Source organism: Bos grunniens, chromosome 29, assembly GCF_055505025.1.
Source record: "Bos grunniens cultivar Pamir isolate PY7600 chromosome 29, Bosgru_T2T1.0, whole genome shotgun sequence".
Taxonomy (NCBI): domain Eukaryota; kingdom Metazoa; phylum Chordata; class Mammalia; order Artiodactyla; family Bovidae; genus Bos; species Bos grunniens.
The window spans coordinates 407,005-420,704 of NC_141193.1; the positions used below are offsets into that span (position 1 = coordinate 407,005).

At 63.4% G+C, this 13,700-nt stretch overlaps 1 protein-coding gene and 1 pseudogene across 14 annotated transcripts; one reads left to right on the forward strand and one right to left on the reverse strand.

The window, feature by feature from the left end:
• Nucleotides 1-8,972: 8,972 nt before the first annotated feature.
• On the reverse strand, nucleotides 8,973-13,589 carry HRAS (HRas proto-oncogene, GTPase). 13 transcript variants are annotated; one of them, XM_086384205.1, is made up of 6 exons: nucleotides 13,430-13,581; nucleotides 10,458-10,619; nucleotides 10,099-10,277; nucleotides 9,839-9,998; nucleotides 9,670-9,751; nucleotides 8,973-9,329 (listed from the first exon to the last, which is right to left on the reverse strand). In XM_086384205.1, the coding sequence occupies exons 2-5, from the start codon at nucleotides 10,566-10,568 to the stop codon at nucleotides 9,689-9,691; spliced, it is 513 nt and encodes a 170-aa protein (XP_086240331.1). In that variant the 5' UTR covers nucleotides 10,569-10,619; nucleotides 13,430-13,581; the 3' UTR covers nucleotides 8,973-9,329; nucleotides 9,670-9,688. The 13 variants fall into 13 exon arrangements, with proteins under 13 accessions (XP_086240331.1, XP_086240332.1, XP_086240329.1 ...); XM_086384206.1 differs by having other exon boundaries at nucleotides 13,377-13,451; XM_086384203.1 differs by lacking the exon at nucleotides 13,430-13,581 and adding an exon at nucleotides 11,775-11,902.
• On the forward strand, nucleotides 11,474-12,942 carry LOC147341631 (uncharacterized; annotated as a pseudogene). Its single transcript, XR_015157754.1, has one exon. The product of XR_015157754.1 is annotated as an uncharacterized LOC147341631 (transcript).
• Nucleotides 13,590-13,700: the final 111 nt, after the last annotated feature.

The window sequence follows — 13,700 nt, forward strand, 5'->3', positions numbered from 1 at the left end:
CAGCTTGTGCTTCATCCAGTCCAGCATTTCGCATGACGTACTCTGCATATAAGTTAAATAAGCAAGGTGACAATATACAGCCTTGACGTACTCCTTTTCCTATTTGGAACGAGTCTGTTGTTCCATGTCCAGTTCTAACTGTTGCTTCTTGACCCACATAGAGATTTCTCAGGAGGCAAGTAAGGTGGTCTGGTATTACCATCTCTTTAAGAATTTTCCACAGTTTCTTGTGATCCACACAAAGTCTTTAGCATAGTCAATGAAGCAGAAGTAGATATTTTTCTGAAATTCTCTTGCTTTTTCTATGATCCTACGGATGTTGGCATTTTGATCTCTGGTTCCTCTGCCTTTTCTAAATCCAGCTTGAGCATTTGGAAGTTCTCAGGTCACATACTGTTGAAGCCTAGTTTGGAGAATTTTGAGCATTACTTTGCTAGTGTGTGACATGAGTGCAATTGTCTGGTAGTTTGAACAGCTTTGGCATTGTCCTTCTTTGGGATTGGAATGAAAACTGACCTTTTCCAGTCCTGTGGCCACTGCTGAGTTTTCCAAATTTGCTGGCATAGTGAGTGCAGCACTTTAACAACATCATCTATTAGAATTTGAAATAGCTCAGCTGGAATTCCATCACCTCCACTAGCTTTGCTTGTAGTGATGCTTCCTAAGGCCCACTTCCTAAGGCCCCCTTGACTTCACACTCCAGGATGTCTGGCTCTAGGTGACTGATCACACCATCATGGTTATCTGGGTCCTTAAGATCTTTGTACAGTTCTTCTGTGTATTCTTGCCACCTCTTCTTAATACCTTCTGCTTCTGTTAGGTCCATACTGTTTCTGTTCTTTATTGAGCCCATCTTTGCATGAAATGTTTCCTTGGTATCTCTAACTTTCTTGAAGACATCTCTAGTCTTTTCCATTCTATTGCAAAATTCAGACTTAAATTGAAGAAAGTAGGGAAACCCACTAGACCATTCAGGTATGACCTAAATCCAATCCCTTACAATTATACAGTGGAAGTGACAAGTAGACTCAAGAGATTAGATCTGATAGAGTGCCTGAAGAACTATGGACGATTCCGAACTCCTGTTCATAAGACTGTACAGGAGGCCATAATCAAAACCATCCCCAAGAAGAAATCCAAAAAGGCAAAATATCTGTCTGAGGAGGCCTTACAAATAGCTGAGAAGAGAAGAGAAGCAAAAGGCAAAGGAGAAAAGGACAGATATATCCATCTGAATGCAGAGTTCCAAAGATGAGCACAGAAAGATAAGAAAGCCTTCCTAAGTGAGGTCCCTACATGTGGTCGGTTCCCACCGCTCAGCCCCTCTCTCCACGAGGGTACCCCAGGTCACACGGGAAGGCGCCCTGTGCACCCAGACCGAGTAGGACCAGAGGGGGAACTGCAGCCGGAGGAGGGAGCCTAGGAGGCTAGTGAGGTGGCGGACACCCACTGGTCACTGTGGGGCCACAGCCAGCATCACGCTCCTGAAAGGGCCCCCAAACCAAGCAGGTATACGCAGAAATCAGGATAATATGCGGAGGTCAAGCGTTTTTCACTATATGAACAAAAGAAAGCTCTGAAACGGGAAATATGCGTGTCTGTTAGGCCCATGGGGAGCCCCAAAGATAAATTTTTGCATCCTAACCAGGGTCTGACAGGGAGATGTCAGGACCGTGGGGCTCCGCACGCCTCCTGGGCTGTTTTAGGTCAGGGTGATGGGAGCCTGAGCCCTCAGCAGCCATCCAGTCCTCGCGGACCCCGAGCTGGGTGCTTGCCGGAGGACGCAAGGAGAGGGAAATGATCGGAGGGGAAGGAAGCCAGCCGCACCGAGGCCCACCCGCCTGGCCCGGCCCAGCCCAGCACCGCCCCTCCCTGCCCCGCCCCTCCTGTCCCTGTCCCCGAGCCATCCCAGCCCCGCCCCCAGTCCCCGCCTATCCCTTCCGGTCCCGTGTGACTCCTGCGGAGGGGTCAGAGAACAGAGGCGCAGCTCCCCAGGCGCGGTCATCCTAGAAGGCCCCCTTCGGGTGATGGAGGAGGGGTCCAACTGGCCTGGAAGGCGCCTCCGTAATGGGCAGGCGTCTGAGCTTTGGACGCGGGTGTCCCTGGTGACCCGCCTTGGCTTCAGAAAGAAGCCAGAGGTTTCTGCAGAAACAGCTCTTGTTCTGCTGTCACGCAGCGTCGGGCAGTGGGTCTGGGTTAGGTCTGATGCTGGCCGCGCCCACAGAGAAGCGTGGGCCGGACTCCACTCCATCATGTTCTGGGTGCGCTACAGCATCAAGTGGGTCCCTGGGGCTGGGCAGCGAGGTGCCTCTCCCTCCTGGCAGTGCGGGGAGAGCGCCAAGGGGGCGAGGGTGGGCACGTGAGGAGCAGGGGGCCGCGGCGCAGTGGGCGGGGGAGAGCGGGGCCAGGTGGGATGGCTCAGCAGGCCCCAGAGGGCCCCGCAGGCGGGACAGGCGCCAGGCATCAGAGACCAGACTGGACCCGTGCCCGGATGGACTGAATGCCAGGGGAAGGGGTCAAAATGATGCCCCTGATGTTAGTTATACATTTCTGCTTTTTCAGACAATTTCCATCATTTGTTATTTTTAAAGTGTGTGCATGTGCACGCTAAGTCACTTCAGTCATGTCTGACTCTTCGTGACCCTGAGGACTGTAGCCCGCCAGGCTCCTCTGTCCATGGGATTCTCCAGGCAAGATTACTGGAGTGGGCTGCCATGCTCTCCTGCAGATCTTCCCAACCCAGGGATCAAACTGAAGTCTCTTATGTTTCCTGCATTGGTAGGCAGGTTCTTTACTACTAGTGCCTTCCCTGGTGGCTCAGTAAAGAATTCACCTGTAATGCGGGAGACCCAGGTTTGATCCCTGGGCTGGGAAGATCCCCTGGAGGAGGGCATGGCAACCCACTCCAGTATTCTTGCCTGCAGAATCCCACAGACAGAGGAGCTAGTGGGCAGCAATCCATGGGGTCGCTGTCTTTCTTTTTTAAAGTGTGGCAACCTTCCCAAATTTCATCAGCCAGGTCCAACCCCACCAACGCTGTCCTGACCCGTGTCCACATGCACCACACATTTGACCAGCACCGGTGTTTTATAGTGAACCCAAAATGTCTAGCCTCACCCTGTCCATAGGCTCTCAGCGTGAGTTCTAAAAACAGGGATTCTTGGGAATTCCCTGGTGGTCCAATGGTTAGGCCTTGGCACCTTCTTGCAGAGCCAGGGCTCCACCCTCGGTCGGGGACTAAGATTCCTCAAGCCCCGTGATGCAGTCGAAACACCCAGGCATTCTTTCCTTATGCTTGGTCTTGATTTGGCTGCTACACCTGAAGCTTTGACTGTAATCCCCTAATGTCGGGTCTCCCAGCGCCTCACTGCTTTCGGAACAGCCTGTTCCAGTCTGGGTACATGGGTGTAGGGCTAAGACCCTGACAGCCGGGGAGGCCGTGTGGCTGGCTGGGAGGGCAGGTTCTGCCATGACAGAAGCAGGGCACACGTGCACAGCCAAGACATCACGCTCACTCTGGACCAAGAGGTGCTTTCAGAGCTGGGACCCTGGAGAGAAGAGGGGTCTGGCCCAGGTGGCACTGCGGCAGCGAGGCAGGTGTGGAGTGGCCACCTGGCTCGTCTCACGATGAGGTGCTCTACGGAGGGGGGTCCTTGGCCCTGAAGCCAGGCGGCCCCACAACTGCCTTCGCCCGGAAAGAGTGGCTGTGACGCTGCTCACCTCTGACGCCAGGTCCAGGGAAGTCAGCCACGACCAGCCCAGGCAACATCCAGCCCCGAGGGGCCACCAGGCTGCAGGCATCGTGGGGACAGGAGCCAGGTGTGAGGCTGAGCCTGGTGGGCCCCACCATCCCTGCCAGCCCGCAGACCTGGCCACAGAACAAGGTCTCCTGGAGCGGGCCAGCTGGTATCCTAGACCGAGGGCCTGGCCACTGCTGTCCGAGGACGCACCCTGCTGGAGACACAGTGGGCGTGGCTTGTGCCAACTGCTGGCTCCATCTTAAACCTCTGGCTTCTTTGCGATGAAGATCAGCGTGAAACAAGCTCCCTGTGTCCCTTCCCCAGGGGCCTCACATGTGGCATTAGAAGCCAGAATGTCAGGACAGGGCGAGGCCATGGGCACTCGGGGAGAGGCCGGTCAGAGGAGAGAGGGCACCTATGAGAGACAGATCTGCATGTAAAATTGATTCCACACCAGACTTAGGCTGGAGCAGAAAGCTCCAGGGTGGGAGGAAATGTCTGCCAATCGTAAATCCAATAAAGGACTCGTGCGGAGTGGGAACCAGCATGCACGAGGACAGCATCCAGCGGGGGCGGGGTGCGGACGTGCAGCCGCCGTGGAGACGGCCAGGCGGCTTCCCACCAAGCGCACTCACCCTCGCCATGTGACCAGCGTCATGCTCCCTGCTATCCACGCAGATGAGCTGAAACCTCACATCCACACAAAACCTGCATGCAACATTCACGCTCTATCCGTGATCATTAAGAACTGGAAGCAACCAAGATGATCTTCCACAAGGGGATGGATGCATCATGGGGTTCCATCAAGTGGAACAGGATGTTGACTCACTCAATGGGACCTGTACGTCTTAAAAGGAATCCAGCCCCACCTGTGAATCCACTCATAGGACCTTCTGGAAAAGGTATAGCCCCGGGAGGACAAGTATCAGCAGCTTCTAGGGCTCATGGGTGGGGAGCTTAGGTCAGAGTGTGGATATGCCCGGCCCTCAGCATGCAAAAGCCCACGGGGCTGCCACCCCAGAGACTGATCTGTAATGTGTGCAAAAACCCACGGGGCTGCCACCCCAGAGACTGAGCCGTAACGTGGGCAAAAACCCACGGGGCTGCCACCCCAGAGACTGAGCCGTAACGTGTACAAAAACCCACGGGGCTGCCATCCAGAGACTGAGCCGTAACGTGTGCAAAAACCCACAGGGCTGCCACCCCAGAGACTGAGCCGTAACGTGTGCAAAAACCCACGGGGCTGCCACCCCAGAGACTGAGCCGTAACGTGTGCAAAAACCCACGGGGCTGCCACCCCAGAGACTGAGCCGTAACGTGTGCAAAAACCCACGGGGCTGCCATCCAGAGACTGAGCCGTAACGTGTGCAAAAACCCACGGGGCTGCCACCCCAGAGACTGAGCCGTAACGTGAGCAAGCTGAAACAAAACCTCGTCAAACTGCACACCTGGGGTGTTTGTGTCATCGCATGTAGACTTTACCCCTGAAAACGTTTAACACTGAAGCGCAACTTCACTGCTTTTTTGGCTTATTTCTGAAACACACCTATTTTGTCGTGAAGGTTTGTCAGACAGTATGAAATGAAGATCAGCGTGAAACACGCACCACGTGTCCCTTCCCCAGACAGCAGGCCCTGGTCCACGGGCTGGAAGCCTGCTCTGGGCACAACCCGGGAGCATCCCTGTGCCCAGGCCCCGCCCTGCCCAGGGGCACCTCCGAACTGGTTAGGACTCAGGTGCACACGGTCACAGGTGGCGCAGGGCCCCCCCAGTCTCAGGCTGAGGCAGAAACACTGGGTGCAGACTCCGCTCTTCAGGACAGAAAGGCGCCCGACTCCTGGCTGGAACGGCCCCGTGCTTGGCAGGGCTGCCAGGGGAAACGCCCCACAAGTGAGCTCAGGGCCAAAGCAGCACCACTGCTGTGAAACAGGGCTTTTGCTCCTGAAAACGCCGCACCAGTCAGCAACAGCTCGGTAGGATGAAGGTTCCCAGGAGCTCAGGCGCCTGTGGGGCCCCCGAGGCACAGCTCCCCCTCTGCCTCTCTTTCCAGAACGTTCCCTCAAGGAACACCAACTGAGAGGGCCCCAGGAGCTGCCCACCGTGGGGTCTTGGGCCAGCCCCTGGCCACGTGCCCCCCCAGGTGAAGCCTCCAGCCTGCCCTCACGGCAGGAGGCTCCCGTTGCCCCACTCACCTCATCTCAGAGGGGACCCAGGCGGCAAGCTGGCCCCTGCACCAGTCCCGAGGGCCTCTCAGGTGGCCCCTCCAGAGCACTAAGCTCCGCCGGCCGGGAGCCCGTCCAGGAGCCGAGGCGGCCTCTGGGTGGCCCTCTCTGTGTCTGGCTCTTTCAAGAGCCTGGCGTGAAGCAGGTTATGGCCGTCCTGCTGTGCTCCTGGGCCAGAACAGCTTCTGGCGCTGGTCCAGCTTGTGACCAAGAAGCAGGCCTGCCCTGGACTGCTGGGCACGCCCCAGAGCCAGGGGTCTTCCCGGAGAGCTCCCCCAACAGCGGGGCTGGTGGGACCCTGCCAAGCCCATCTTCCTATCAATGAAGGGAACTGGCTCCCCATGCTGACCTCTGGGCCCCAAGCCTGGCCTCACCCAGACAGCCCCCTCATCCCTGCCTCATGCCCGCCAGGTGTCCAGTGCCCTCTCAGGCCACAGCCAGATGGAGCCCAGGTGGTGACACCCCCATGTGCCCAGCCTGACTCCAAGGCCCAGGAGACGATCAAGCAAGCCCCATCAGCCACCCCGTGGGCCACACACCCTGCCCCTCAGTTCCGGAACCCCTGCTGTGGTTGGGACATGTGCCAGGGCCAGCCCCCAGCCCACCCTCAGCCCAGGACGGCAGCAGAGCTGGGCCAACAGGCGTTGCCCCAGCCCCACAGGAAGGGTGTCCTGACTGGGAAGAGAGTGTCCAGCCAGGACTGAGAGGCCCCGAGAGCCAGGGTCAGGGCGACACTTGACCCTTGATGGGGGCAGCCCTGACCTGTGGGGTCTGGGAGCTCCTCAGGCTTCTTCATATGGGGTTCCCGAAACCGCTACGATCTCAGGCCCATCACCAGCTCACTCTCAGCAGGGGCCCCCCCAAGCCAAAGCAGCAGCACGCAGACGCATCCCCCAGAGGCCGTCCCCCTGCCACCCTGGCAGCTGGGCCTACTGCGGGCTTCATTCTTCCCGTGGGACTGGGGGCTGCGGCAGGCCCGCGGCAGCACAATCCCCCAGCCCTGGGGGCCTGGGCCCTGAGATAGGGCTGCTTCCGGCCCCGAGGCAGGCCTGACCCCCACGCTGCCCGTCACGAGGAGCAGCCGTCCACAGGGACCCACAGCACCGATCGGTCCCTACAGGGCTTCCTCAACTGGGCGAGGCTGCCAGGAGATGGGTCCCCCAGTGCGCCTGTCCCCTCCAGATGCCGGGGTGGGGCCCCAGCCCCACCAGAGGGTGTCCGAGGGCAGCCCAGAGTCCCCCTGCAGGAATGGGGCTCCCGTCAGGAAAGCTGGGTCAGCCGGGAGCGGGCGAGCCAGCGTGCTGCCCTTTGGGGGTGGGATGACCTACAGAACTGTTCCTCAGTTCTGAGTGCTGGCCACTGTCTCGGGAGCCCAAGTCCAGGAGCCACGAGTCCAGGAACCAAGACCACCAGGACAAGCCCCCCAGATGAGGACCCACAGGAGCTGGTCTGCTACAGCCTGGGGGGACTGCAGGGGCCAGAGGCCACTGGGGGGTTCGTACCCTGTGCTGGGCCCCTGCCGGGCCTGCTGTCCACACAGACCCCCTTGTCGTCACCATGAAGCCTGGAGACACCTACATCCTGGAGGATGAGTGCGTGCTCACGGTCACAAGTCCTCAGGTGCATAAAGCCAGTGGCCTGTGTGGAGCAGGCAGCGGAGAGCCAGCCGGCCCACCGGCCGGGAGCACGCCCTCTGACCCCGCCCAGTGCCGGGCACGACTGGAGCCCCAGGCGTGGCGCCTAGTGGAGCACGCCACCCCCACAGGGGGTGTTCCAGGGTTGGGGGCCAGGCCTTCCTGGGGGACCCCCGCTGGACTGATGGCACCCTCCACCCGAGAAGCCGCCCCGGAAGACCTGCAGGAACGCCTGCAGGACACGCTGTCCCCAGTCCGGGCCCTGCAGGCCTCTCGATGGCTGAGCGGCACGGGATGAGAGGCGACCTCCCCCCACCCAGGCAGGCTCAGCAGCGGTCCCCAGTCACCCTGGGGCAATGAGGGATGGGGGTCCCGGGACTTCCTCCTCACCCCATCCACCTGCTCCTCTGCTCTGAGACTCGGCTGACCCAGCCAGGGCTGGGCAGCATCAGCCCCTGCAGACCCCAGAGGCCAGCGGGCTGGAGGGCGGTTCCCAATGTTGGGCCAGGGTGGCCACGCAGGCCTCACAGGCCCACCCTGTACAAGTCACCCGGCCTGGTGGGGAAGCTGACCCGGTCCATCCATTCCCAGTGAGCAGCTGGATCCGGCCCCCAGGCCCCCCCACCCCTCCCCGTTTCAAGACACTCCCCGGAGAGGACAGGCTGGCCCTCCCTGGCCCACCTGCCCCGCCAGGCCGGCCCCAAGACCGAGCAGCAGCACGACGCGGGCTGCGGCCACAGGCCTCCCTCTGGGGGCCCGGGCTCCATGTCTGGCCCGCCAGCCCCCAGCCTAGGACCACCCTCGGGACAGCGGCCCCAGCGACGGGATCCCCCCAGACCTCCTGGTGAACCAAGAGGCCACAGGCGAAGGGCTGCCTGCGTTGAGGCAGAACACGGTCCTTCCCCTTCAGCTCCTGCTTCAGCCACCCCCGGCCACCAACTCCACCCAGGCTGCTGGAGACGTGGCACCGGGCTCAGAGGGCCCCCCTGCCCTGGGGCGCCTGCAGCCAGCGCCTCTCATGGTGAAGGACCAGCGCGGCCCCAGCAGAGCCGGGCAGTGCCCCGAAAGCGCCCAGTTGCCCACTCCTCCCCGACCTCCGGCCCCAGCAGAGCCGGGCAGTACCCCGAAAGCGCCCAGTGGCCCGCTCCTCCCCGACCTCCGCAGACAGTCTCTGGCCTCAGTATCCCCCCCTTGCTGATTAAAGGTTGACAAATTCCCGTGTGTCAGGTGGCTGGTTCTGGCCGCACCCAGAGAACTCCGACGGACGTGCCGGGGCCCCCGGAGGCGGGGCGGCCGCCGCCCGGACGAAGCTGCAGCTCCCTGCCTCCTGGGAGGCCACACGCACCGCGGCCTCCTGGCCTCAGGCAAACGCCAGGTCAAGACCATGAAATAATTTACTGCGACTCGGCCTGCGCCCGCTGGGCCAGGACAGGGCTGGAGGAGAGCGAGGCTGGGGGTCAGCAGCGTCAGTTCACCAGAGTCTGTGTGAAGCGTCCCGGGAGGCCCGCGGGCACTGCCCACTGGCCTGGGGGGCTGGGCTCCGGCGGCACCTCCCTCCACCCCTGCTGCGCCGCCTCCTGCGTGGCACCCAGCGCTCCGCGCCCACGCTGCCGTCAGGAGAGCAGGCACCTGCAGCTCAGGCAGCCGGGGCCGCCCTCGTCCGGCGGGCTCAGCTTGCGCACCTTGTGCTGCCGGATCTCGCGCACCAGGGTGTAGAAAGCATCCTCCACGCCCTAGGAGGAGGGCCCGGGTCAGGGGAGGACGACCGCCTCAGCGGGGAGCAGGACCCCAGCCCTTTCCCCACCCCACAGACAGGGAGCCGGGCCCTGCCTGCCTCAGGCCCCAGGCCCGCCTCGTCGGGAGGCCTGTCCTCAACTGCCAGCCCACTGAGTCTTCGGGGCACCCTGGGACCCGCGGGGCGCTCTGGGGGCACGGGGGCTGGGGCCCCAGGGTCACCGCTCCGGTCTGGCTCAGGGCAGCTCTCTCCGGGCACCTCCACCTCCCCCGGGAGCTGTTTCAGCCCAGACCCGGGCCCTGGCCTCCCTCGCTGCCCTGCCATCCGGGGAGACTTACAGCGAGAGGGGCGGCTGGGTCACGGGGGTCCCGGAGGGTCCCAGAGGGTCCCGGAGCTGGAGCCAGAGCCAGAGCGGCTGCCCTGCGTCGAGGGAGAGGGGGCAGTGAGCCCTGTCCCGGGCGGGCGGGGCGGGGCCCTGACTGGCTGCGGGGCAGGGGCCGGGCTCACCTGGCGGGTCTTGGCGGAGGTCTCGATGTACGGGATGCCGTAGCTGCGGGCGAGGTCCTGGGCCTGCCGAGACTCCACGGTGCGCGCGGCCAGGTCGCACTTGTTCCCAACCAACACCATGGGCACGTCATCCGAGTCCTTCACCCGCTTGATCTGCTCCCTGCAAGGAGGAAGGGCTGAGCCGGCAGGTGGCCCACGGGCTTGGCTGCACTCAGGGCACAAGAGGGCCAGGGGCCCCTGCGGGCCGGCGGGCAGCTCACCGGTACTGGTGGATGTCCTCGAAGGACTTGACGTGGTTGATAGCAAACACGCAGAGAAAGCCCTCCCCGGTGCGCATGTACTGGTCTCGCATGGCGCTGTACTCCTCCTGGCCCGCTGTGTCCAGGATGTCCAGCAGGCACGTCTCCCCATCGATGACCACTTGCTTCCGGTAGGAGTCCTGGGGACGACACTGCTCAGAGACAGCTGGCCCTCTTGGGCAGGGTGGGGGGCGGGACCTCCCTCGCTCCTCTCTTGCCTGCCCCGGGGGGGCCTGTGACATGGGGACCCCTCCTTAGAGGAGGTGCGAGTCAAGCCCACATCAGGAGCTGAGCAGCGGACAGGAGCCAGGCGGGCTCACCTCGATGGTGGGGTCGTACTCGTCCACGAAGTGATTCTGAATGAGCTGGATAGTCAGGGCGCTCTTCCCCACGCCACCGGCGCCCACCACCACGAGCTTATACTCCGTCATTGCTCCTCAAGAGACCGCAGCACGAGGCGCTGCAGTGGTCGCCGGTCCCACCTGCCGAGGGAGCCGCACTCAGCATGGCCGGACCATGCAGGGCAGGCGCAGGAGCTCCCTGGACCAGCCTGCCCAGCTCTGGCCTGCCCCTTGGGCCTATGCATCCAGACGACAGGGGCAGCAGCCAGACTGGTGGTCCAGTCGCTCACCTGTGGCACCTCCAACCCAGAGATGGGAGGGGGTCTTGCCTCCAGCTGCATTTAATAATGACTGTATGAGAAAAGCAAGGAGCAAGGAGCCGACCCCTCAGAGGCAAGGCTGGCAGCTGGGAGCGTCTCCCAAGCACGTACCCGAATTAGAACCTGCTGGGTAGGCAAAAAGCCGAAACTGGAGGCGCTGTGGGCTGAGGTTACCAGCACCCCCACGAGAACAGGTCTTGCCACAGTGGCGGGCACAGCAGCGTGCCCAGACAGGCTAGGAGCAACCGACAATCTGCTCCAGCCCTCCCCCCAGGGCATGCTGGTGCATTTGACAAGTATTCAGTAAGCGCCTACTGCATCCCAGGTGCTGCTCCAGGCACACGGTGACAGAAGGAACCCCTGCCCTGGCAGGTTTGGGCTACACTCCAAGGGAAAAGTCCACATAAACCCATGGGTTCCATTGCCAGAACTTTGGAGAATACAAAGCAGGTGTGGAGGTGGACAGGAGGCCGGGGCTCCAGAAAGCAAATCACAGGAAAAGACCCAAAAGAGGTGTGGGCGCAAGGGGACAGGTGAGGAAGGGAGACGGCCTGGGCCCTAGGCCCGCATCTGGGATGTCACCGGTTTGTGATGCTTAAAGAAGCGCCCTTGCGGGGACCGCAGACACTGACTTTCTAAACCCCCGGGTCGCCGGGCGTGTGTGATGGCCGCCGGATGCCCGTGCTCTCCGGAGGGGCCCGTGGGGCTCCGGCGGGTGGAAGACCCCGCCTAGCGCCTCTGCTCGCGGACACGCAGGTCACTTGCGGAGCCCGTAAGGCCGGGCCTGCGACACGGACCCGGAGGTGCTGGCCTGGGCGAGGCGGAGCGAACCCGCCGCCTCCCGCAGCCCCCGCCGCAGCGCAGCGCCCCGCCCGCCGCCGCCGCCGCCGCCGCCGCCCGCGGCTCACCTGCGCCCCCGCGCGCCGAGCGCAGACAGCAGGCCCCCCGCCCGGCCCACCGCTCCCGCCGCACTCACCGCTCACTGGCGCGACTGCCCCCCGGGCCGGGGCCGGAGCGGGGGCGGCGGCAGGGGCCGGGGCCGGGGCGCAGGGCTCGCCCGACGCATGGGTCCCGTCCGCGGCGGGTGCGGCTCCGGCGGCGGGCGGCGCACACTCGACCCGGCCGCGCGCGCCCCGCCCCACGCCCGTCCGTCAGCCCTGCGCGGCCTGCGATTGGCCGAGCGCGCCGGGCCCCGCCTCCCCCAGCCCCGGTTGGCCGAGAGGCCCGCCCGTCAGAGCCCCGGCCGGGCGGGGCTTCCGGGAGCCTCGCCGAGGGCGGTGCCCGCCCCGGCGGCCGGCGCTGGCCGTGGCCTGCGGGGCTGGCTGCGCAAAGCGTCGGGCCCCGGGGGGCGGCGTCCACTAGGGAGGTCCGGGCTCTCCCGGGAGCAGACGGGCCTCGCGTGGAGATAGAGACCCCGTGGCTAAGCGAGTACGCGGCCGGGTGTGGACTGGGGCGGGGCGCTGCTCCCGGAGCCCCGCTCCGGACCCCGGGCACCCCCGCCGGGCACCGCTGCGCCTACGCCGCCCCCGGCCCAGGTCCGCGCCGTCCCCCGCAGGGCCCGGAAAGGAGGCGACAGCCCGAGGGCTAAGCCTCAGGGAGGCAAGAGCCCGCGTCTTCAGCCCCGCGGATGCCCGGGACCTGAGGCCGGAGAAGGGCGGAGGGGCTGCCCAGAAGAGGGTCAGGCGCAGGTGGCTCCGGGAGGGGCGCCTGGCAGCTTCCGCGGGATCCTGGGAGCGGCTCGGCCTTGCGCCCTGGGCCAGGCGGCGTACAGGCGCCTCGTCTGGGCGGGGACGTCTGAGCCCGCGGAACGGCGAGTCCGGCCCAGTGTTTCCAGCCAGTGCCCAGGGTCTTGCTTCTCTCTTACGTAGCGCGCAGCCCCGCCGACCATCACCGCTATCCTCCCAAAACATGGGCAGCCCCTGCAGACTACCTGCCCACGGAGCTTCCCCGAAGCCCCAGGTCCCAGCCCTGCGGAATCTTAGCTAACAACCCATACCCAGCAAATCCACCCCCGAAGTTGCTATGGGGAGCTAAACTGAAGTCTACCGCACCCCAAGCGTAAATGTGCACACTGTATCTCCTTTAAAGACGCTCAGAAATGCATGTTTTTAACATTAAAAAACTTTTCACTGTAACGCATAAAAGCATCCTCCGTATTTACAGGAAAGAACGGTGCGTCTCACGTGAGCCCAGACCTTTGCTCCTCCGGCATTAGCTGGCAACCCCACCCTCCGCGCCTCTCGGCCCCCTCCCGCCCCGGCTCCGCGCAGTTCCCGAGAGCTCATCCCGCTGCCGGCCTCGACCCCGGCGGACCCCTGGGGGCCGCTCCCGTCTCCAGCACGGCGCCAACCCCACGTGTCCGGTTGACGCCCGTAGACGCGCAGTAAAGGCGTGTAAATGACAGCGGGTGGCCGCGCCCCTCGCCGGCGCGGACACTCTGGACTCCCCTCCAGGTGTCCAGGTGCAGTTCCCTCGTCTTCAGAGGGTCCTTTCGTCGTGGCCTGGGCCACACAAGTAGGCGGAGGTAAACCCTGCAGGGCCCTGGTCTCAGGGACCGCCCGACAGGGGCGCCTCCCACCTGAGAAAGGTGGGCGCGAGTCTCCACCCCACGCCACCTTTGTGGGTGCAGACCTTGGGCTCGTCTGCGCCCCGCGGGCTAGACAGCGTCTCCCCTCTCCAGCGTCCCTCCTTGTGGGAGTGGCCCTGCCGCGCGCGCGCGTGCGCTGGGCGAGACCAGCGCGAACCCCGCAACCGGGTTGGCCTCCCCCCCCGCGCCCCAGCAACCGTCGCTAAGGGGCGTGGCTGGACCGCGCGGAGCCTAAGGATTCCGGTGGCTCGAGAATATTTGCGGATTCAGCTGAGGCCCCGCCCCCGTTGCCTTGGCGCCCAGAGCCCTCAACCC

Coding starts and splice junctions, on each gene's coding strand:
- HRAS (XM_086384209.1), bottom strand. CDS start 10,568: ATGACGGAGTATAAGCTCGTGGTGGTGGGCGCCGGTGGCGTGGGGAAG. Junction 10,278..10,457: donor AGTACGACCCCACCATCGAG/GTGAGCCCGCCT, acceptor TGTCGTCCCCAG/GACTCCTACCGGAAGCAAGT. Junction 9,330..9,669: donor ACCCAGCCGCCCCTCTCGCT/GTAAGTCTCCCC, acceptor CCCTCCTCCTAG/GGCGTGGAGGATGCTTTCTA.